Source organism: Taudactylus pleione, unplaced genomic scaffold (genome assembly GCF_031769625.1).
Source record: "Taudactylus pleione unplaced genomic scaffold, aTauple2 ptg000053l, whole genome shotgun sequence".
Lineage (NCBI taxonomy): Eukaryota > Metazoa > Chordata > Amphibia > Anura > Myobatrachidae > Taudactylus > Taudactylus pleione.
The window spans coordinates 6,354,360-6,380,061 of NW_028284455.1; the positions used below are offsets into that span (position 1 = coordinate 6,354,360).

Consider the following 25,702-nt stretch of genomic DNA (forward strand, 5'->3'; position numbering starts at 1 on the left):
GGACAACTGTCACGGTTAATCCAGAACTGGGCAGGCAAGATAACTGGTATTACACAATTATGTATACGTATTGTAGTCTATTTACTATCATACTATTTAGGTGCAACTTTGCACTAGACGATAGAAAACAATTAGATACTGTAGGTGCTTTTGCTGTGTAACGTGTTCTAGACAAGTAAGAGCTGATTGCTGGGTGGCTGCTATGGCTTAATGCAGCGTGAGTAGGTAACTCTCTTTATGCCAGTCATATTAGTATAAATGGAAACACACACATAAGGAAAACATGAATATTTCAGAAAAGTAACATAAGTATTTATGTGCTAGCTATTTACCCTTTGGTATCCTTGCTAAGCCAAGAAATTTAAATTGTGTCTTGTGTCCCTATGTTCTGAGATTGTTTGTTTAGTTTCTAGAGTAGTATTGCACTGAGCCATTGCAGGATGATAATCTGCCTCTGCTGACCCCTGGATTATGTAACATCATGACATCACGATAAGGGGTGGGGCTATTGGGACCAGGATGAAAGTGAGTTCCTGGAGAGTTCTCAGAAAACTCTGGTTGGCTTTGCTGAGGCTCTCTAGTCTCTATGGTGGTGTTCTAGGCTCCCTACAGGCCAAATACAGCACTACACTGTGCAGCACTACACTGTAAACCATGCTACACTGTAAACCATGCTCTTCGGGCAGCGCACCGCTCACATACCCCTAATTTTGGCCATAAGTATTCCCCCTTCTCTGACTGGCACTAACCAGCTGTTCCCTTATTGATCAGAACATAATGATGCCCCAAATCTTACCACTACATTTATATGGATTTCCTCATCCATAATTTACATCAGACCACCATAACAGTGACCTCTTAGCAACCAAGTGCAACTGCCATTGTCTATAACTATTTATACTAGTGATGGGCAACCCGCTACACATAAGGGTTCTCATAGGTGTCCCTATAACATTAAAAAAGCGCCACATATCTCCCTCAATCTCAGTACACTGTAATAAGTTAAAACAATGCATTTTGGGGCCTATTTAACAGTGTTATAATTTATTGAGGCAATTTTGCTATCTCCAATAGCCATTTTTCACATTGCTTAGAGATGCTAGTTCTGAGGAATTTATCAAGAAACTCTGGGAATAGTGCATCAAGATAAGATGTTGTCCTACCAAAGCGTTTCAGTATAGTGATAGGGATAGATATCACTATGCTTCCTGGATTTATACATGTTTGTAAAAGGAGGGAGGCGAGGAGGGTCCAGCTTACATAGAAGGGATCTGAAGATCCATATAGATAAAACAAGCTAATTCTTTGTGGAGCTTGGTAAATAGGGCATTTTCGCAGAAGCTATGGGGACTGCTTTTGTGAACATAACTTGAGAAATATCTTTGATATCTGCGGAGCTGCACCCATAAATAGCACAGGTACTATAAAATGCAGCATCCTAATGTACATTAATAAATAGGCCTCTAAATCAAAGACAGACACACCTACCTGTAATAACATATCAGGAAGCATTTTAAACACACGTTAAAAGCTGTAAAACAAATCTGACAATATAGCAGGAAGGAGCTGAGGGCCTGATTCAGACCCATTCGCTAGGCTGCGTTCGCAAGTAGCCTGCCGATGTTTGCAATCTGCGCATGTGTATAAGACGTAGTGCGTGTGCGCAAACCAGTCCATGCGATCTCGAAGCGATCGCCCTTGTACATAGATGCCACGCTAGATTGAGTGACAGGACGAGCCGTTTGTGGGTGGTGACAGGGGTTGGTAGATGGAAACGGGAGTGGTGATGCAGGCGTGTCTGAGCATCTTAACGCCATATCAGAGGCGTTCATAATTAAGACGCAGCGTCATAAGACACGTCACATGGCTGAGGTCAGCCACAAGTGCTGCGCACGTGTCCGATGGTACTCGATGTTACCGATGGTTGCATACACTTCCTGGAGATGACGTGTATCACTAAGGGAAAGTGGGCGTCTTAAGACACGCTGGTGGGCGGCTAAATACACAACGCGATCGCACACCAAGACATAGTGGGCGTGCTAATGCCTTGGCGTGCGATCACAGGATTTGCATACTTCGGCAGCTGACGGCTGCGTGCAAATGCATCTAGCGAGCTGGTCTGAATCATGCACTGAGGCCACAGGATAAAGTTCAGAACAGTCTAAGGGCTAACTGTTGCCCATCACTGGTTTAGAAAATGAAAACCAGTGTCTTATGGGTTGCTACGAGTTACAGGCACATTTTCCCCATGCACCAGTTTCCATAGATCCCCCTCAATGTTTCTCGGTTGCAGAATGTAAAATGTGCAGGTGATGTTGGAAATATTTGAGGTTTATATGGAAGCATATACCTCATGTGTAGTCTTGTTCTGAAGAACATATATGAACTGATTAATTTGCAATATTTTATGAGAAACACATAAACAGTCTAAAGCTGTTTGGGATCCATATATTTAAACTTAGTTAAGTGCTTGTCGTGTGCAGAGTGGAATCTTAAAGAAATTACTGGGAAAAAAAAAACATCTTACCTCCATAATGGCATTGAGTGCAGTGTCAGCGCCAATACTTAAGTCAGTGCCAGGGACATTGTTGCTAATGGTGCAAGGCACTATGCACATAGGGACGCAAAACTCTTGATAAGTGCCTCGAGCCTCAGCTAACTGCATCATACTTTCAAAAGCCTGAAGGGGCAGCATGAATATGAGCTTAGCAGACTGTTAGTGTATACAGTGTTAGTGGCTCCTTCTGTGTGGTGGGAGGTTTGGCTTCCCACAGGTGTTAGCAGTCAGAAATTCGCCTGATGTTCGGAATTTCATTGTTGATTACATAATGGAAACGCTTGTTGATGTTCAGAATAATGGGATGGCCCAAATTAATTAATTTTAAAAAATGGCAGTGAGGCTGCATTGGCGCAATTAAGTTCTGAAGTGAATTTAGAGGATTCTCCCATGCAGAGCAAAAATAAAAATAAAACAAAGTTAAAATTTATGAAAAGATCACAATGTTTTAAGCAAAGAGATCAGCAGAGGTGGAAGAACAACATTAGTTTTACGGAGGAAAAATATTTTGTTATAATTTGGTAATTAGTGGGTAAAACAGAATACCAGTAAAGGGTTAAAAACTGCTATCTGACAAGGAGGAGGTGTACGCCCTTAGGCTTTTCCATTTTTCATATAAAACTGAAACTGGCATGGTTGTATGTTGGCAGGATGACAACTGGCACCTAGTTCTCCTCTGCTGCACGTTCCTCACTGTGAGGCACAATACAGTACATAACTGGCATGAAAGAGGCACTCTTCCCTATACACGTGATTGGCACTACCGTGGGTGCACACAGCGCTCCCTGAAAGGAGCAGAGCAGAGTCCTCTGCTGAGTGGCCGTGCATGTGCCAGACTGTGAAAGCTCAGGAGAAGCCCTCTCCCTGCTTGTTTCATAGCACAGTGGTGGGGCCCGAGAGCCTACACCAACATCGCTGGACTCCTACCTAAATTATGCTATGGGTACTGTTCTGCACCTGTCTATACACTTACTTCATCAAGTCTACAGCTGCTGAACAACATTGATCCCAAAGAAAGAAAGTATTGTTTTGGTATCCAAACACTGACAATGCTTTCAGTTCTGTACTATATTCCAGTTTTGGAACAGGATGTCACAAGTAGGTAGACAGTGCAGCCAGAATATATATGAGCTGAAGGCTGTGATTTCATGAAACAATAGTGCAGTGAGTGGAAAAGTAAAACCGCTGCTTCTTAAGTGTCAGAAAAGCTAATTTCCGTTATTGGAACAATAAAACTGTGAGCGGCCACTGACTGCAGATAGGGGGGCCTATGTATTAATAATCACGCCACTGCCGAGATTAACGTTCCATCTCGTCTGGAATATTTTCATTTTGAATGAAAATATCCCAGCTATGTACTACCAGGAACTTGCAGAGACAGCTGTTCCGGTAACTGCTGTCCCCGCAAGTTATATCCCCGGCATCTAATGATCTCTCTCCTTCCCTGGGAGCCCCCACAGACAAACAGTAGTTTACACCATCTGAAGATGGTGTAAACTTACCGGGGCTAAACTTCAAAAAGCTTCGCTTGTTGGAGTTTAGTACATAGGGGGGTGATCATAGTCCCCACTGATAATAAAGGGGACTGCAATCTGAAGTGCTAATTATCACTTTGCTGGGGATTTCTGTCAAAACTCCCGGAAAGTGCTATTAGTACATAAGGTCGATACAGTTTCTGCATAATGTTATGTAAAAAATGGCTTGATACATAGGTCCCATGGTATCCATGATGTTAATTATTGGGATAATTAACATTCTAACTCATCGTGGATTCCGGAGCAATTCATCATTGTTCCGGTGCAGTAACAGCTGATCCGAAAATCAGCTGTACCCGCGAGCGGCTTCACTGCTCCTTTTCGGAGTCCCGACGTCCGGCGGAAAGAGACGGACAGGGGTGGAGGGATCCAAAAGGATAGGGAAGGAGCGGGTATCGGGAGCATTCACCATCTGAAGATAGCGTATGCTCCTGCGCTCAAGCTCCGAAAATATTATATTTTTGGAGCTCGATGAATTCTGTCCCCATACTAGTGTATGGGGACAGCGGGCCATTCCGCGAGAGGAAGGTAAGCAGGAGATATCTGTGATACTAGTGTATGGGGACAGCGGGCCATTCCGCGAGAGGAAGGTAAGCAGGAGATATCTGTGATACTAGTGTATGGGGACAGCGGGCCATTCCACGAGAGGAAGGCAAGTAGGAGATATCCATGATATCTCCTGCTTTACCTTCATGATGAATGGCCCGATAACTTAACTTAATTTTTACAATTACAGGTGAAAATGTGCATTTTCACTTGCTTTTGTAAAAATTAAGTGATGATGAATAGGCCCCTAAAATTTCTCAGCTTAGTATTTTGTATTCACTGTTGATAACCTATGTTTTAGATTATGTTTATGCTACCCTTTGAAACTAATAAAGATAACTTTCCGGGGAACTGTGGGTGAGCATAGCTTTTCTACTTGCAAGAAATCAATAACAGCCTAATCTTATCGAGGTGTGGTTCTGGCTGGAATTACACCAGGTAAAAAGTGAAAAAACGTCACTTTATAGTTTGTCCTAAACCTTAATACCCGGTCCTTTCATTTGTTTCATCTTTTCTTTGATACTTGAGATCATAAGCACCACTAGCATGTCTGGTATGGAATATCTAGTGTGCCTAAAGACCTTCAGAAGTCCTGTGTGATTTTATTTTAACTATTTACTGGCCTTTTTTTTTTTGTTTTTAAGGAAATATATATTTTTCTAATGCAATGTGAAGACTTTAGAATGTCATATTAAAGTATTACTAAAAATCAAGTCCAAGCAAATTAATTTACAATGTAGTAGTTTTTAGTGAATTAGAAGATTTTGTATTATAGGTATAAAAATAACACTACAAAGGTTTTTGGTTTGTGTCTTTTTTTTATTTTAACAATTTAAAACAGTGGAAACAATAACTAATACTGTGTTTTGACAGATTTGAAATGCAAATTTGAACACCAGAGACTCTCATCCTAGTTCAAAAATAGCAATCTTTAGTTCTCCAGCTGTGGTGGAACTACAGGTGCCAGAGACATATATGAACCTAAGGGTTCATGTGGGCATTATACAAAGGTGCAGCAGAATATAGTGCTGGCAATTTGTTGTGTTTTGATCAGGGATGTGTGCCATACACTTTTTACTTCAGAGTTTTGACTATAAAAATTATTAGAATAATACAAAGAAAATATTTATAATATTTGCTTTACATTTTTTCTTATAATTTTCATAGACAAAATTCTGGAGTATACCTAAGTATGACATAAAAGGCTCTTCCTCACCTGACCGCACATCACTGGCATGCTGGGACATGCAGTTCTGCAATAGCTAAAGATCAGCAGGTATGCTAACTTGATATAATCATGAATAGATCTCATGGCACAACAGCAGTTGTGTTCCTAGTAGGGAAGAACATAACCCATTGGTAAAAAATCACAGTTCATCGTGGACAGTGAGACAGTCAAACTTAGTATCCCACCTGTAGTTATCCCAGTTCGCTTTAAATCTTGTCCGAGGAGACCTGGCAGTTGCCTGGGATGTATCATAGTACAGGGTTATATTACCGTATATACTCGAGTATAAGCCGAGTTTTTCAGCACATTTTTTGTGCTGAAAAAGCACCCCCTCGGCTTATACTCGAGTCATGCCCGCATGGTACCATGCGGGCCGCGGTGCAGACTGTGTCTCTGTCACACAGCTGCACCGCGTGTGTAGCGCTGACCGGACGGAGTTCGGTCTGCACTACACACTGCCAAACACACAGCCGCCGGAGCCGGCAGCTGTGTGTTTGTTGTAATCAGCAGCCGATGAGAGTCTGTCAGACTCTCATCGGCTGCTTCTGCTCCCACTGCGGAAGCCATCTTCCGGCTCCCGCAGTGGGTAATGGGAGAGACGTCGTCATGACAACGTCTCTCCCATAATGCAAAGCGGCCGGAGGATCCAGTAGCAGCGTCGGGACCAGGAGCGGGGTTTCAGGTAAGTGTTTTTTTTTTTTTTTTATATTACATCTCTCTACTGGGGGCAGTACCAGGGGGGGGGATTACTACTGGGGGCACTACCAGGGGGGATTAATACTACTGGGGGCACTACCAGGGGGGGTATTACTACTGGGGGCACTACCAGGGGGGTATTACTACTGGGGGCAGTACCAGGGGGGGGATTACTACTGGGGCAGTACCAGGGGGGGATTAATACTGGGGGCACTACCAGGGAGGGATATTGCTACTGGGGGCACTACCAGGGGGGGTATTACTACTGGGGGCACTACCAGGGGGGTATTACTACTGGGGGCACTACCAGGGGGGTATTACTACTGGGGGCACTACCAGGGGGGTATTACTACTGGGGGCACTACCAGGGGGGTATTACTACTGGGGGCACTACCAGGGGAGGGATTACTACCAGTAGCTGCTGCATTTCCCACCCTAGGCTTATACTCGAGTCAATAAGTTTTCCCAGTTTTGTGTGGTAAAATTAGGTACCTCGGCTTATATTCGGGTTGACTTATACTCGAGGATATACGGCATACTTGCCTACCCTCCCGATTAGGTCGGGAGCCTCCCGAAAATAGGGTGCCGCTCCCGACCTCCCGGGAAGGCAGGCAAGTCTCCCAGCGGCTGCAAACCCCTCCTGCCCCCCACCACAATTACAGTAAAATCCTCGGCAGCGGGGGGCCTGTGACGCGATTCACGTCGAATCGCGTCATTTTGGCCCCGCCCCCTGCGTCACACTGCCTGTAATATCGGCAGTGTGTAGCGGGGGCGGGGCCAAAGTGACGACGGCATACTCTTTTAGTCTGGCCGTCCCCGTCCCATTTGGTGCCCACGCCCCTCCAGTAAAGCCGATCTGGCTGCTCCCTCCCGGAAGGGGCAGCCAGATAGTCGGCAAGCATGATATACGGCAGGGCCGCAACTAGGGGGGGGGATGAGGGGTCATGTGCACCGACGCTGTATACGGTAATAATAAAATGTATTTTGAATAATAAAAGCAGTCTGGTTGGCATTGATCTAGATCCTATGTATTTAATACTTTGTGAAATGATTCTATTTGTGTTTGATGTAGTGTGGTTTTCTCCATATAGGTTTCAGTTGTGGTTAAGAAATTTCAGTAATATTCTCAAATAATATGAAAGCCATGGGTACCAGATATGTGCAGATATGCTTGCTACAGATATAAGGACATTGACAATCTCTTCACCATAGTCACTATATTGTGGCTGTTCTCATTTTGGTTGAGCCAGATGACAGGAGGGCTCTGGGGCAGATCCATGTCATTTAGATCTGAAAACGAGAATACATGAGCAGCTTAAGGCCCCCAAACGCCTACGGACGGATTGTGCAATCCTGCGATTGGATCGACCATCATTGTTCCACAATCCGTCTGAGGATCGGTGAAATTATACATGTTAAATTTCACCAATTTGCTAATCACAATCATATTTTGATCGTGATCGGCAAATCTGCGAAATCCAACATGTTGGATTTCACCAATCCTGAGATGCCGGGTAGCAGAATCGCAGGAACATGGCGATCCATTACAGATGTTGGTCTCAACTCACTAACTGCAAAGTGAATTTATCATACAAAGTGACCTTTTTGTTTTCTAAGGCAACTGGTTTTACAGGATACCTTTGGCGGAATGCCACTAGGCGGCAGCATTCAATAGCTTTACTAATACGGTATGCAGCAGCCTTTCAAGGATTTAAGCTGCTGTGAGATACCAAAGAAAATAATTACTATACACTAGCTAGCAGCCTATAGCTCTAATAAGCTTGCACTACATAGGAATAGGCAGAAATGCTGTGATTATGATAAGGAGCAGTGGAGCAAAACGTGGATTAAATAAAGAGTAAATAGTAGAAGACAAAGTAGCAGCATGCAGCATGCGATACTCACCTCCCCCTGCTGCCATCTATTTATTTATCAGACCTTCTACCGGACAAAGCACTACATATGTAATATGTAATATATACTACATAATATAATACAATATGCAATGAATAATTACTTTACAGTATTTATATACTTGGAGCTTTCTTTTACAAATATTTACAGTCCAAGCAAGCTGCAACCAGAAGCTCCATATAAAACTTAAATAAAATGCCTTGATTAATAATTCAGTGTTGCTGTCGGCTTCATTGGTTTCATGTAACATAAACGGGGCAGTCTGGCAGTCATTTCGCCCTTTACATTTTTGAATAGGGCATTATTCAAACATAAAGAAGATCATAAATTTATTATGATTGCAACTGTTATGTAAAGCAACCTATGAAAGGATGAAACAGTCTTTAGTGAAGCAGCTCATTCACCTGGCTCATCAATTAGCACCAATTCGAGAGAGAATTAGCTGAACTTGTTCCACTGATATTAATAGGTTGCATCTACGACATCAACACTGTTTTACACTGCAGAATGTGAACTTAAGTCCACTCCATCTGTATGCAGATATCTCTGGGAACGCTACTGTACAGCTTTATGAAGCTGTTATTTTTTTGCTCTGATAAATAAAGATGACAGCCACAGGGTCATAGTGGTGTGTAGGTTTAGTAAGTGCACTCAAAAGATTCTTCTGAAACTTACATCTGTTATAGTGTTCAGAGCAGTATCTGCGCCAATGCTGAAATCTGAACCCGGTACATTGTTGGAGACAGTAGCAGGAACCATAACCATTGGAATACAGAATTCATCAAATTTCCCTCTTGCAACAGTCAATTCCATGAGTCCCAAGTAGGCCTGGGATGCACAGGCACAGAGTGGGGAGGAAAAAGGAGATAAGTCGTAGGAGAGGAAAGAATTTTAAGGGGCCACGGGGAGAGCCATTTCTACCACAGCACACAGATATACTTGGAGAGGAACCACTACACACAGTAAAACAGAATACAAAAAAATCAAAATAAAATATAAAAAATACATAACTTAAGACTATAACATAAAAAGATACCATTATACAAAAAATAACAAACTCTATAAACATAGCTAAAAAGAATAAAAATATTTTCTGTCACTAATCTTTATTAAAAAAATAGTTTACAGTATTTTATTTTTTTACAAATTGACTCATTTAATAAAAAATTATAGTTTACATAATATATATAATACATTGTTAAATTAAAATAGGGGTATTCACCATGCGGCCCTCAAGCTGCTGTGGACTACGCATCCCAGCATGCCCTGCGCTACAGTATTCCTATTAGGACATGTTAAAACTGTGGCAGAGAATAATGGGATGTGCTGTGGCACAGCAGCTGGAGGGCCGCAGTTTGAATACTCCTGCTTTAACCATACCTATTTTTTTCTTAAAACATAATTCTTTACAGTAGGAAAAAGGAACAGAAGAAAAATGTGTAATGGAAATCCATACCTCAAATCCCCCAATGACGAGCAGAGCATTGATGTTATGAGCACGTATCTGGTCAGCAATTTGTTCTAAATATTTAGCAGGTAGAGTTCTAAAAATAAGAACAGAAATTTAAGAACTGAAATGAAACATGCAGAAAACATGCATATTGTACAAGTACAATGAATTAAAATACACAAGTCTCACAACCATACAGTTATACTGTAAAATCATGTATTACACATTATATAACAAAAAAAAAAATCAATGCAGAAAATATTTATCTTAAAAATTACCTTTTTGTCCCTAGGATGGATCCACCTTGGCCGGTCCAGCCCCCAACATCTCCCCATTTTATCTCTTTAATCTAATGTAAAGAATGAGTTGATAGTAAATGCATTACTTGTAAATTTGCAATAAATTAAAACAATGCAAGGTTCTCAGTATTCCCTTTCAGGGCTAGGTTATACAGGCAATTTTTTCAGTCATGTGGTTTCTATGCAAAAGTTTTTTTTAATTACCTTTACCTTTTTGCTCCTTCAACTGCACAATACCGCAATTTAGTCACCTCGTAAGAGCTTCTAGCAATTAATCTTCTATATATTGTTTAATGTTCTTTCTAATACAGAAAACTGAAGTGTGCTTATTGCCTTTGTGCAATTAATTGTATAAAGTCACATAAACTGCATAAAATCACATTATCTCTCTTTAATAGTTAAAGCACAGATTTAATCAGACTGAAAATTGGCTGTTTAGTGCTAGCCGTGTGAGTAGGGTTCTAATAATATGTCCCAGTTTTCCCAAGACTTGTCCCTTAATTTACACCCAGAGTACTATTGCTCCACAGAATAACTTTCCGAAGACCCCAGATTAACAGGACAAGGAGTGATAAGCTTCTATAACAGATTTATCTTATTTGGGATCCACAGCCTCTACATAAAGACATTTTGTTTCCAAAATAGTTCAGTTTTATAACTTTGTCTACTTTCTCTTTTTCCATCTATAATGTTGAATGAATGTTGCAAACATGTTGGACAGTCACTGCTTATGTTATGTACAATTGTCTGTGGATGTCACAAAAATTTGATGGTGATCTGGGAGCTAAAAAGTGTGCACCTTGGTGCATATGAAACTCTTTGTTAGCTAAATCATACACCATTACTAACAAAACATCCTCCCCAATCAAAAATATTTACACATCTACCACATTGAATCCCTGTCTAGTGTCAGCCACTAATAATGATCGATTATAGCATACACACTGGCCTTCATAATTTTTGCTTCATTATAACAATTATACTTAGGTTGTTTTTCATCTTCAGATGACTTTGATTAATTGGCTTGTATGTACTGTCCTGTGTGCTGCCTTATATTTAAAGCTTCCTCATGTGGTTTTCAGCACAGTCCATATATCATCATATCATAACTGAAGATACAAGCATGCAGGTCTGCTGTGCATAGCGGTGCTGTGTGATATACTAAAGCAACAGCATTAAACAGTGTTTAGATAATATGAAGACTTTTCTGAAATGCACAGAGACAATCCACGAAGATGAAACTATGGCCCTCATTCAGAGCCATACGCTCTGAGCAGAGCGCACGCTCTGAATGAGGTCCGCCCTCCATAATTATGGAGCGTCCTCCTGGACGCTCGTATAGCTGTGGGTCACCACCCACAGCCTATACGAGCGTGCAGTTTGATGGCCGCGATGGTCTTGACCATCGCGACCATCGCCACTGCGAGCCGGAGCCTGCGGTTGAGTTTTTCAACCGCAAGGCCCGGAGTGATTTTGGCTCCATCAGAGCCAAAATCACTCCCACTGACATCACTAGTGATGTCAGTGGGCCGGCTTCTGACGGTAGGCGTTCCCTTGGGAACGCCCCCGTCAGGGAGGCACGCCCCCGGCACGCCCACCAAAGGGGGCGTGCTGTCAATCAACATCGACAGCACGCCCCCTTTGATCAGACACAACGAGCGAAGGAAAGTCCTTCGCTCGTCGCGTCTGGCGCATGCGCACGACGGAGCTCCCGCCGTCGTGCGCATGCGCAGTGCACAACATCGACCCACTTGCGAGCGGACAGCCGCTTGCGAGTGGGTCTGAATCAGGCCCTATGTGTTCTATTCATGAAGCAATGAAAAGAATGGAGAAGTGTGCCAGTGGAGAAGTTGCCCATTACAACCAATCAGCTTCTACCTATTATTTTACAGAATGTACTTGATAAATGAAACCTCAAAGCTGATTGGTTGCCATGGTCAACTTCTCCACTGGCACACTTATCCAGTCTTTTCACTGCTTCATGAATAGACCCTATATGTATTTAGTTAACATTGAGGAAGGGTAACACATTTTAGAACCAATGAGAACAAAAGCAATGTTTAGCAGTGTTTAGTGTCTTTGAAGCAAACAAGCATATAGGATAAACTAGTGCTCTATGTCTGTCAGGAATACTCACCTGTCCCTTAGCAAATCCTTCAAATCCATCATTCACTGCAAACATCTTATGCCCTTCAGTAATTCCCACTCTCACTGCAGATCTCACTGCTCCATTCATTCCAGCAGCGGGAGCCCCCACATTCAAGACAGCCACGTTGAAGTTACTCTGGAAAGGAGAGAGGAGCTCAAGTCATCATATGACAACAAGACCTGACTAAGCAGCCACATAGTCAAGCTGACTAGAAACATGAATGCACAATCACAGCATAGCTATAACATAGGTACATTTGCTATTACTCCATCGAACCCTAAACTCAAACATTTTCTCTGTGTATAATAATTATTTTTACTTTATTAAATGAGATGTATATCTTCTGACACCCCTAGGCGGGGCACTCTGCCCCTTATGTAGGATCCCTACATTTTGTCTCTGATCCCCCCATTGTTCAGACTGCAGCAGGGCTCGAGCAGTGATGGGCAACAGGCGGTCCTCTGAGCCTTCACTTGCAGCCCCCAGCTCCTTCCTTATTTGTTGCCATATTTCATTGTTGTAGCTTGTAACTCTTGTTGAAAAGACCAGCTGATATGTTATCACAGACAGGTGTCTCTTTCCTTGATTAGATGTATTCATCTAATTTACTACTGAGATTAATACCGCTTTAATACCTAAATTCCGGGTCAGACCCGGAGGTTGGAACAGGGGGGGTCATTCAGACCCGCTCGCGAGCAAAGGACGCTCGCAAGCAGGTCGATGTTGTGCGAATGCGCATGCGCACGACGGAGGGAGCTCCGTCGTGCGCATGCGCGAGACCCGGCAAGCGACGAGGAATACGTCGCTCGGGGTCTCGCACCAAAGGGGGCGTGCTGTCGATGGTGAGTGACAGCACGCCCCCTTTGGTGGGCGTGCCGGGTGCGTGACTGCCAGGCGGAGGCGTTCCCATGGGAACGCCTACCATCTGAAACCGGCCCCACTGACATCAGTAATGATGTCAGTGGGAGTGATTTTGGCTCTGATAGAGCCAAAATCACTCCTGGGCTTGCGGCAGCGAGACCCTACCGCAGGGTCTCGTCGCAAGCCCGATGGTCGCGATGGTCTTGCCAATCGTGACCATCTTTTTGGCCGCTCGCATATGCTGTGGGTGGTAACCCACAGCTATGCGAGCGGCCAGGAGGCCGCTCCATTTTCAGGTAGGAGGGCACTGATTCAGAGTGAGCACTCTGGTCAGAGCGTTCGGTTCTGAATCAGGCCCAGGGTTCCAAACCGGATCAGACCCGGAATTTAGCCGGCGCCGACCCAGGATAGTCCCGAGTCGGCGCCATTCACACCGGAGCCGGGTCTGCAGTGACCCGGCTCTTCCGCCGTGGAAGTGGATGCTTGGAGATGACGTCCTCTCCAAGCTCCACTGAAGCCTGCCAATTGAACGGCATGCGGCGTGCTCCAGGTCCTCGTGACCCGGATCGCGCCGTGCACACTGCAGTGTTTCACGGGTCATTCCTGTGTTAAACCCTGTAAGTTACCTGGGTTGGATTGCCGGGTCTCTCGACCCAGGAATCCAACCATGTACCCTTTTACACCAAGGAGCTACCCGGGTTAACCCTGCAATAACCCGGGTTTTAGCTCTGGTGTAAAAGGGGTATAAGAGTAATGCCTCGAGTAGAAGTATTCATTTAACTTACTACTGCAATTAATAGTAATGTGTGGCCCTTTGAAGGTTGTGGGCTGCACAATGCTGCCCCCAAAGTGTATCAGGTTGCCCATGGCTGCTCTAGAGACAGGAAATCTGTAGTGAAGGGCACACCTTCCTGGTCAGGTGCTGTGGCCATACATTAGGTATGACTGTCATTACCCACTTTCTGTCTCTAGCGGTTTGAGGGTTTCACTGTGACTGGTGTCCAGGGCTGCAATCAGAAATTGTGGGGCCCGGTACTGATAAAATAGGTAGCCCCCCCCCTCCACCCGGAGGTAAGCGGCAGAGGTGGTCGGAGTCATGGATAATGTGGGTGGAGCTATTTTGGGGGAGGGGCATCAATTGGTGCATAAACCAGTTTAAAAATTCTCAAAGTTTGGGCTGTGGGGGCAGTTGTTAGAGAAGGCTGGTTGGACTAGAGGGGGGCAAAGGGCAGGGAAGGCCAGCTACACTGGGTGAGGGGCAGGGTAGGCAAGCTGGCTGGACTAGGGATGGCACAGAAGGCTGGCTGGACCAGGGCAGGGAAGACAGGTTGGACTGGGACAGGGCAGGAAAGACAGGCAGGCTGGACTGGGGCAGGGAAGACAGGCTGGCTGGACTGGGGGTGGCGCAGGGAAGACAGGCTGGACTAGGAAACGGTAGGGCAGGGAAGGCAGGTAGGACTGGGGTAGGGCAGGGAAGACAGGCTGGCTGGTCTAGGGGGTAGGGCGCAGGGAAGGCTGGCTAGCTGGACTGGGGTAGGGCAGGGAAGACAGGCTGGCTGGACTAGGGGTAGGGCGCAGGGAAGGCTGGGTGGACTGGGGCAAGGCAAAGGAGGCTGGACTAGGGTGCACAGAAAATTGGCTGGACTGGGGCAGGGCGCAGGGAAGACTGGCTGGATTGGGGGAGGCGGTGCAGGCAGGCAGAAGAAGGCTGGCTGGGCTGGGGGCACAGTAGGAAAGGCTGGCTGGGCTAGAGGGGTCAGCATACCTGTATTTTCTTACAAATGAACACAGGCTCCAGAGTTTTCTGAGGGGGGGCCCAGGTGGCAGTAGCGGGGAATACACAGGCGACAAATACTGGGCTGGCAAGGAAAAGGAGCACCTGGCGCAGCGTGGCATGGCAACGGCATTTGATATATGAAGCCGGCGGTGATTGGCTCAAGGAACGGCAGCCGCTCCTGATTGGCTGCCATTCCGCGAGCTGTGATTGGCTCGTGGAACGGCAGCCACTCCTGATTGGCTGATCCGCGGCTACAAATTTCTAATGACACTGCCGCGCTGCATCCGGTGCTCCTTCTCACTGACTGTGCCAGTACCTGTTGCCTGTGTCCGACACTGCCACCCGGGCCCCCTCTCTCTCCGGGCCCGGAGGCCCGGCAGTCCCCCCCTGATGGTGACCCTGCTGGTGTCCCCCACTGTGTTTATTGGCCATTGGCAGCAATAAGTAAGTACCAAAGGTGCAAAGGGTGCAGCTACTATGGGGCCCAGAGCTGAGGGGGGCCCATCTTTCTTGTCAAAGTTACGTGTTATATACATTTTTCACCATTAGGTGATACATAGAGGCCCTTATAAACTTTTGCTATGGGGCCTTCAAAATCTAGTTACGCCCCTGGCAGCAGTATAAAGTAACTGATAAGATTCCAGGTAACGAACCCCAACCCAGCTCCTACCCTGTGAATGAGACGCTCCGAGTGAAAATATCTCTTAAAGCATTTAGATGACAGATGTATCAAGAAAGTGCAATAGCCAATAGTAAAGTCATTTGGTGTGTTTTCACTTGGTATATTGGTTTAGCCATGAGCACCATGTTCTGTCTCTCTGTGTTACGCATGGTATGGTTACATCTTCATATGTTCCCAGTGTGTCTAATCTTTTACCAGGACTGAACTGCGAACTATAGTGTGGAAATGATGAAGTGTTCAGACAGATTCTGGAGGATTTATATTATATATGAGAAAAATTAATTCTGAGTTTGTTTAACAGATACTATGTTCCAGAACGTATTACTATGTAAATATTACTCATCAAGCTACTCCAGTAATAAAGATTATTACTCATCAGGCTAAAATGTCTCTGTGTTGTCTATAAAAATGCTGAGCACAAAGTCCAACAATCTTCTAGTACAAACCATAACCGTTCTGCTTATTTTGGTATGATTATAATTAGTGTGTGTGTGCGTGCAATCCTTTTGTTATGAATTAATGACATTTGTAGTATATAGATTAACCTCTTCATAGCAGGAGCTTCTTCCCATCATGACTGAGCACATTTTGACATTTTGGATACTTTAAATGCATTGAAAATATTTTTCTTTATGATTGATATAATAATTTTAAACTGGAAAGACGCTGGTTTGTTAGTTAGGTCTCCCTTTTCGCTAGCAACTAAAATATTAAATTTAAACAGGATCTAATAGCGCTGTGTCTAGAAGATAAAATCTTAAATGCTATGTGTTGTGATTAGAATGCCAGGAATGCAAATAAATTGTTCTTTGACAGCTTGGACGAGCAGTGTTTGTGCCCTCAGAACACTTTCTGTCTGCAAATCCCGACGCCGGAAGACCAGCAGGAGCGAAGATCTGGACAGGGCATTAAGATAAGTAAAACCTACCCTACTCCCCCCCCAAGTGCCTAAACCTAACCCCCTGTCCACGCAGACTAAACCTAAGTCTCCTGGGGGGGTGCCTAACCCTATCCCCCCCTTCCCCTAGCCTAACCCTAAGTCCCCCCTCAGGAGCCCCTAACCCTCCCTCCCTGCGGCTGTCCGCATCCGCCGCCTGGCTTAGGTTCACTCGGTATGCTGGTCGTCGGGCTTCCGGCATAGGGATAATCATAGGCATCGGGATTTCAACGCCTATCATTAGACCCCTGCCGGGATTTTACAGTCGGGAAGCCGGCGGTCGGCATTTCGACCGTCGGCTTCCTGACTGCATCCCGATTGCCTGTTTGTAAAGAGGACAGAGATGTCCTTTGATGGCACAAGTTGAGTCTCAAGCTGTGCCCACCCATCAGTCTATGCCCACCCGAGCAAACACCGGATGGAAAGGCTGTGATGATGCAATTGGCGATATCACACACAGTGCCCTTATCACTAGATGATGGAAATGGTATCCTAAGTCATGAACATCTTTCTCTGCATCTTCCGGAGGACAGGTATAATAATGACAAAAGTATAGCTAACAGACCACTGCTCCACTGTTTAAAGACAAGATTACAAATTACCTGTGTGCACCGATAAAAATATTTATTTTGCCCACTTTCCCTGTTCCCTATTTAGTTATACATGTACACGTGTGTACCCAGCTTTACCCGATCAGCCGCTGATTGTACAGGTGTGTACCCAGCTTTACCAGATCAGCCGCTGATTGTACAGGTGTGTACCCAGCTTTACCCGATCAGCCGCTGATTGTACAGGTGTGTACCCAGCTTTACCCGATCAGCCGCTGATTGTACAGATGTGTACCAGCTTTACCCGATCAGCCACTGATTGTACAGGTGTGTACCCAGCTTTACCCAATCAGCCACTGATTGTACAGGTGTGTACCCAGCTTTACCCGATCAGTCGCTGATTGCCCAGGTGTGTACCCAGCTTTACCCGATCAGCCGCTGATTGCACAGGTGAGTACCCAGCTTTGGACTTTACTATTTGTAATTTTCCTTATTTCTAGTGAAAGTTATCCTTTATTATCAATAAGGGGGCATACTGCATATGCCTTGGTTGGTAATGTATGTAACACTCTCACCTGACAGCACAGACAGCATATAAGAAGGCAGTAAATATGTTAGTTTATCTGTGATCAGCAGCAGTTAAAGAGTTACATGGCTGAATGGGAAGTAGCGATAAGACTAAGGTATACTTTGCTCATGCATAAGAAGGACAAGTGCAAGCTGTACAACTTCACGCAAGATATTCCACATGCAGTAATAAAGCATATTATATAGAAATGTTGACCAGTTTTAAGCTTGAAGCACATAATTACGTACACCAAAATGGGTGTTATCCTGTCAGGAAGAAGGGAAAATCATTATTCGTTATGTGTTAGTAGTCCATTAGCAATTTATTTCTATATTCAGTGAATACTCACACACATTATAAACAAATATTGACCCATGGAATACTCCAGTACAGTAAGTTGTGTATACAGTGGTAAAAAGATTTGCACAGTATATAAACCTATTGGGGAGATGTATCACACCTTGCAGAGAGATAAAGTACCAACCAATAAGCTCCTAGCTGTCATTTTTCAAACACAGCCTGTAAAATTGCAGACAGAAGCTGATTTGTTGGTACTTTGGCCCTCATTCAGAGGCAGTCGTTAGATGCAAGCGGTCAATCTGAATCAGGGCGGCCGCTTGCATCCTGGACGGCCACCTCCTTGTTGATCGTTAAGCTGTGGGTTACCACCCACAGCTTAACGACCAACCAGGTTCATGGTTGCGATGGTGATCACCATCGCGACCATTGGGGCTTACGACCAGACCCTAAGGTTGGGTCTGGGCACTCGTAAGCCCCAGGGAGCTTTCTGCTCTGATGGAGCATGAAGCTCCCCACTGACATCACTGATGATGTCAGTGCGGCCGTTTTGGAAACCCTACCCCCGGCCCGCCTACCAAACGGGGGCAGCTGTCGATCAACATAGACAGCCGCCCCTTTGGTAGCGAGCTCCGGAGCGACAGAGTTCCTCTGTCGATCCTGGGCTTGCGCATGCGCAGTGCGGCCGCTGCACGTGCGCAGGCCTAACCATCGAATTGGTTACGAGCGCATCGGCGCTCGAGACTGACTCTGAATAAGGTCCTTTATCTCTAAGCCTTGATACAACTCCCCCAATATGCTGTATGGCCACAGTAGTTCTAGAGATGAAGTAGACTGGTGCAAAGAAATGCATACAATGTACTAATTGCAATATGATAATAAAAGCAGTATATTATTGTCTTGGATTTCTCCAGGAATGACTAGAGGTGATATTATATTAATATTATATGCCAGTTGATGATCTGCAGTTACCCTACATCTCTGTAAATCATATTGCTCTAGAACATGCAGCGATACAACTGACTGTTCCATAAAGGACTGTTTTTACCAAATCAATTCCCAATTTTCCTATGCTTGGTTCATACAGAAAAGCATTGAAGAAAGGGAGATATTTATAATGAAAATGCAATTCCTTTTTAAATGTATTTACTTATTTATTTAATAAAATATTGTTAAAAATAACATTACAATTTCCAGCACTCCATTTGATCAAATATGTCCCAAAGGAGAATTCTTTGAGATCTGCTCAGAAATTGATTTAAAATTCCAGAAACGATCAAAACCTGACAAATTCTGAATCGCGTTAGCTCCATGCATCACTCCTCACTCTGCTGTACCTTGCGCTCTCTATCATTAACTATATATCCTCATTACCTCCACACCACTAAAACTCACTCACAATAATGAGTTATACTCCTTTACCCCACGTGATCATCAGAAAATAAAAATTGTTGAAACATAATAAGTGTAACAAAATTGTACTTTCACGGTGTGTGTGTACTGTGGGCCTGATTCAGACCCGCTCGCTAGATGCGATCGCTCGCATCCAGCGTATGCAAATTTGTCAAAGTGACGACATGGGAAGCAATCGCTCGCCAATGCATAAGCACACCCACTTTGGCTTTGCGAGCGATCGCTCTGTGTATACAGACACCCATTGGCGTATGTTGAGACGCCCACTTGCACACGTCATCTCCAGGAAGTGTATTAAAACATTGGTACATCGAGCACCATCGGAAGCTAACGCAACGCTTGTGGTTGCCTTACCCTGCCACAAGCACTGCAAGGACTTCAAAGTAAAAAGCAGGCAGGTGACGTGTACTATGATGCTGCCAGTTAATTATGCATGCCTTAAAAACGGCGTTGAAACACCCAGGCACGCCTGCGTCCGCACCTCCACACCCCCATTATTAGTGTCCTACCCCTGTTACCACCCACAAACGGCCTCTCCTGTCAATCATTTCACTGGGCTGTCTTTGCTGGGCGAGCGAGCGGCATGCGGTCGCACAGAATAGTTCACGCACGTGCAGAACGAAGCGTGCGCATGCGCATTCGCAAACCATCGGGCTGCTTGCGAGTGCACAGCACTAGCGAGCAGGTCTGAGTCAGGCCCTGTGTAATTTTAATATTTCTTTTGCAGGTGAACTAAAGGTACCAGCGAGCCTGTTAGTGGCCCGCATGCTAGTACTTGTAGTTCTCCAAGTACCAGGATGCAGGGGAGGCTTGCTGGGACCTGTAGTTCTACTGCATAAGACAATATTATTTAATTTAACTTTGCACCACATTTTACACTAACAATCCAGCACCCACCTAGCAGCCTAGGCCTGGAGTGCCCTGGAGAGGTGGACCCCTTTATTGGGGGGGTTACCCACCTCCCCATGGATCCCTGGCTTGGGCTGACTAGTGGTCAGGGGTAGTGCTTTGGCCGGGGGACCCAGAGAAAGAGTTCCCCAGGCTATGGCATTACTACCCCGCTAGAAAGAGCTCGGTGCTGGTTATGGATAATACAGGGGACCCCTACGCTTTTTGTCCCCTGTATTTCCAAAGCCTGGACTGGCTCGGCTGAGGCCATTGCTGGTTGTGCTAAATACAGGGTACTCCTCCGTCTTTTGTCCCCTGTATTTTGACCACCAGGACTGGCTCTGAAAAGCCCGTTGATGATTGAGCTAAATACAGCGGACTCTTATGTCATTTTTCCCCTGTATTTTCACAACCAGGACTGGCTGTGAAAAGCCCAGGGCTGGTTGTGCTTTGGGTGGGCACGCTGTTTTTTTTAATTTTTACACTTGTATTAATTTTTTTACACAGATGCATGGACGGATCTCACTGATGCGTCCATGCATCTGTGTCTTGATGCTTGCATCACGGATCTCCCTGATTCGTGCATGCAAGAGTCGTCGGCATCGTGCGGGTCCAAACGACATATCGTTCACGCATAAACACTGAACGATATGCCGCGGATCGTGGACACTCACGATTTGCACATATTATGCACGACCTGTCATTCCAATGCGTCAAAATCGGCCCGATCGTGCATAATATCGTCTAGTATGTGGGCTTAACACTCTTATTTATGATTTTAAAAAATTCATTATTCATTATTTATTTATTTTGATTATACAGGAAATTCAAATTTGTGAAAAGAATGAATCACTTTTTGACAATCATGCCTATACTGACTTATTGCTGAGGTTTAATTGCTGTGATTTTAACCAAGCTTTGTCCAAAGTTCTGTAACTGATGCAAATATAGTGCAAATTGAACAAAAAACAGTGTATTATGCAAGTGTAATTAATTAATGAAAACTGTATTACTACTGTAGATGACGCAGTAGCATCAGGAGTGACAGAGGATTTCAGGGAAGTCATTACCTTAGGAAGTTCAGATATATTTTTCTTATGAGAGAGGAGTTTGTAAGTGTTGAGGTTGTTCTCGAAACTCCTAAAACATGAACAGAAAAAACCTGTTGTATAACTAATATAAGTTAGGGCTTTTGTTCCTATAGGTATCTGGAAAAAGTTGCAGCACAAGTTAAAAAAAATTACATTTCAGAAACACGACTCTCCTCTGTCTTATCAGCAGACTCTGTGATAGCGGAGACCAAAACATTAAGGTCTAGGCTGTATCATTTGATCATACAGGAGATTGCATGGTGATGGCAAACTGCTAGTGTAGGCTAGCCCAGTGTGAAAGCAGCAACGCTATATGGGTAAACAAATAACAAGCAAATACAATATGGGCCTATGCAGAACTGGTGGCAAATTAGCCATAATTTATGCTCAAAATAGCTGCACGTAAATACAGCGTATTTACACCTACAGTATATGCTGGTCATACACATCATAAGGTGTGGGAAGGTTCAGCACCAGTAGCAGAGGCACCCAAGTTACACCTGGCATATGTAACATACACCTATGCCCATGTTTTTAACCATTTGTTTTGCTTGCAAAATACACATGTGTTAATTTTAGTAGGCATCAATAACACTTCAAAAGCCTCTTAGACATTGCACAGACATCTATAATATGTACACAGAAGCATAATATATGCCAGAGCAAGTTGCAACAAAGAAAGCACTTATCAGTGTGAACTGTGAATTTACAATCAGGTAATCAGAAGTGCTTTGCTAGTGCGGGCGACCATTATCACCAAATGGTATTTGGCCTGTACCGTTCCCTACCTATTTCCGCTTCTCCAGCTGCAGGCAGATGGAAGCTCCAGAAATACGCAATTCTGCCTAGAATGCATGTGTGCACATCTACTCTCTAGGCATGCGCAGAGAGATTTCACTGAAGATACGCCTTGCAAACTGTCATCATTATTATTAGAATTCTAACAGGACGCACATAAAAGTGACATATATTTTTATAGTCCCCCCCTGGAATGTATAGCTGTCAGTGGGGACAAAACACAGTTAGCTATGAGGGATCACTTGTTTCCTTTCTGTTATCACAGATTCATTTGGTCCACTACAAATTTTGATTTCAAGTAAAGATATCCAATTTTACATCCGCTGGAGTTGTCAGATGGCCTTAGGATAGATTTCTCAGGAAACAATAGTAGAATTACAAGTTTTATGGCTTTTCATACGTTAGCACAACTTAAAGAACACAACTGAAATTAATTACTAATCCTTTTTCTATACCCCGTAGAACAGTGCTCTACCCTCTCCCAGCATTAAAGAGATAGTTACACCCCGGGGGACTGAAGTGGGGTGCACAAGCCATAACAATTGGCACACTGACCATCGCTGCTCATTATGAGCCAGATTGTTATATCTGGAAAGCACAATAAATAGGAACACTACAAATAATCTGGTTTCCTCAGCTTCAATGCAGACCGTTACATATTGCAAAGTACTATACTCTTACCAAGAGGAACGACAAGTTTTATGTACTATTAATATCATAGACTATCATAGAAATTCGAACAATAAATAAAACAGTAAAAATATAATATGATCTGTACCTTCCACGCAGCCTTACAGCATCCAGAAATCTCCGTTCATCCATCGCCTTCTGTACTTCTTGAGTCTTTAAAAAAAAAAAAAATAGAACATTCAGCCATGTGCACGCTTTCTATTTATGTGTTTGTCAGCCATGTTATTGTATTACTGTATTGTGTTACTGTAATGGTATACTTGCTGGTAGATGATATTATAACATTATCATTTATTCTTGCAATGGTTACAAATGTGCTGGAAATGTTACTATTGCAATATTATGCTCTTCTGCAGTTCTTAAAAAATGATCAACAATAAAAGATATAGTATATGTAGTGACTAATACATAAAGTGGTTAATGCTGGATTGTCAGAAAACACAGACGATCATACTAAGGGGAATAAAACTCAGCAAGAAATGCATTAAATATAAAGGAGGGGGATCCCTCAAAATCCTGACAGTTGGGATCAGAATCCCAGCACCGGCATCCCGACAGCAAGTACTGGGGTTGGGGGTAGGGCTAGGGGGAGAGCTAGGATTAGACACTAGGGGGAGGGTTAGGGTTAGGCGCTAAGGGGGGAGGGTTAGGTTTAGGGTGCAGAGAGGGGGAGGTTAGGTTTAGGGTGCAGAGAGGGGGAGGTTAGGTTTAGGCACTAAGGGGGGAGGGTTAGCTTTAGGGTGCGGGGAGGGGGAGGTTAGGTTTAGGAACAAGGGAGGGAGGGTTAGGGTAGGGAGAGAGGGAGGGTGAGGATACTGACCGACAAGTGACGGTATCCTAACCCTGTCAGGATGCCGGCGTCGGGATTATGACCGCTGTGATCCTGAGTGTCGGCATCCCGTACCCAACCCAACAGCGGAGTGTAATACGGTGGAAACCTCTTTATCCATTTCTTGATTTAACCGCATGTAAGGAACATAGCTATTACCTGCATATCTAACATAAATTAGTTCAACTTGATGCAGTTTTAATAATATTCTAAATAAAATCACCAAAGCACACTACCTAGACAGATCTGCTAAGTAATAAAAGTTCTCGCTAAAATGGGGAATACCGAACAGATTGAAGGTTTGGTCAATAGTTTGATTTTCAGGTATCAATTCACAAATATATGGTATAAGCAGTCATTTATTTCAATTTAATATTAACTTTGACTTTATTTTTATATTTTGCTGTTGGCAATGACATTTTAGAAGACAATTTGTAACAAGTAAAAAAAAAATCAATCAAACTTTTTCAATTCATTCACCATCAGCAAGATAGTAACATGCGCAGAAACTTGCTGAAAATATTTGCTTATCTCTATCTGAAAGTCATATAAGGGCAAGATAGACAAACAGGGGTATATTTACTAAAGTGAGAGTTTATAGAAGTGGAGATGGCCCATAGCAACCAGTCAGATTCTATTTATCATTGAGCACCTTCTACATGATAATAGGTAGAAGCTGATTGGTTGCTATGGGCAACATCTCCACTTCTAAAAACCTGCACTTTAGTAAATTTACCCCACAGAATCATGGATGAACCACAATGGTGATCTTGTGTATGAACCCTTAATGCACAGATCCCTTAATATGCCCTGCAATGTCACTTCCACAGAAAAACCATGGACAGTAATTTAAGTTATGACTTGTGGATTCCAAGCTAAACATACAGTAAATAACACACTTAATTTTTAAAATCAATAGGAACTTTATTAGACATCAAGGAACTTTACTGAGAACTAGATCAAAGCCTCTTGATAAGATATTTGGGCAGAGTATGAATGTGGAGTAGAAGTGCATTGAAACTGGACACGGTGATGGTATGCCTGGCAAGTCCTGCAACTAAATACAGGCAGTGGCTGTTTCCCATTGCTCACTAATATAATGAATGCTCAGCTTTAAAGTGGATTAGCAACTCACCATCTGTACGCATTCCATGAGAGGCAGACGCACTGCTTGGTTTCCGCATAGAGATACCACACAGGCAGGGGTTTCTGGAGTAGCTTCAAGCAAGGCCAGGACACATTCCACTCCCATCCTACTGGCCTGTGAAGAGGAGAACAGCCACAGGGTTCTTACAATGTCGTCCATGAAGGACCTAATCCTAAAGCTTTTCAAATATAGAGGGTCCTATTTTAATAACGGCTTCAGTTTCGGTTCTATCCATGTGTCACACTTTCTGGAAGGCCTTTTCTGCACACGTGGTCCAAGATTACAAAAAAATAATCCTAATATAGTAATATGATTCCTGTAATAATGTAGTCTAGATCATGTTTTTTTATTACATGTTGAGCTGTAATGTAAAAAGCTAATTGGAGTAATATAAATATTAGGAAGCATTTGTGAACCATAAAAGAACAAAACATCAGCACAAATGCTTTTTCCTAACGTGATATGTTTGTGCAATTGTGCCCGGGTACATGAATATGCCCGCCAGTCTATTGGGGTTTGCACCAGCTTATAGCAGAAGATAGTTGGCTCAGGGACATTCCTTACCAAATACATATCAGGCCCATGAAAAAATAAGATTATGGGGTATATTTACTGAAGTGCGGGTTTATAGAAGTAGAGATGTTGCCCATAGCAACCAATCAGATTCTACTTATCATTTATCTAGCACCTTCTAGAAGATAATAGCTAGAAACTGATTGGTTGCTAGGGGCAACACCTCCATTTCTATAAACCCACACTTTTGTAATTATACCCCTTAGAGAGGTCGTAATACCAGCTTTAA

General features: G+C 43.8%; 1 protein-coding gene across 4 annotated transcripts in view; it reads right to left on the reverse strand.

The window, feature by feature from the left end:
* The window catches only part of PFKP (phosphofructokinase, platelet), a 118,516-nt gene that overhangs the window by 19,285 nt on the left and 73,529 nt on the right, over positions 1-25,702 (reverse strand). For 2 of the 4 annotated variants that reach the window (XM_088462713.1, XM_088462715.1), the window contains 7 exons: positions 24,889-25,014; positions 23,013-23,077; positions 21,416-21,485; positions 12,363-12,509; positions 10,205-10,275; positions 9,933-10,020; positions 9,152-9,304 (listed from right to left, as the gene is read on the reverse strand). In XM_088462713.1, coding sequence (XP_088318839.1) covers positions 9,152-9,304; positions 9,933-10,020; positions 10,205-10,275; positions 12,363-12,509; positions 21,416-21,485; positions 23,013-23,077; positions 24,889-25,014 — 720 coding nt within the window. Of the gene's footprint in view, positions 1-2,527; positions 2,681-9,151; positions 9,305-9,932; positions 10,021-10,204; positions 10,276-12,362; positions 12,510-21,415; positions 21,486-23,012; positions 23,078-24,888; positions 25,015-25,702 lie in introns of all 4 variants that reach the window. The other 2 variants (XM_088462716.1, XM_088462714.1) reach the window with 2 other exon arrangements.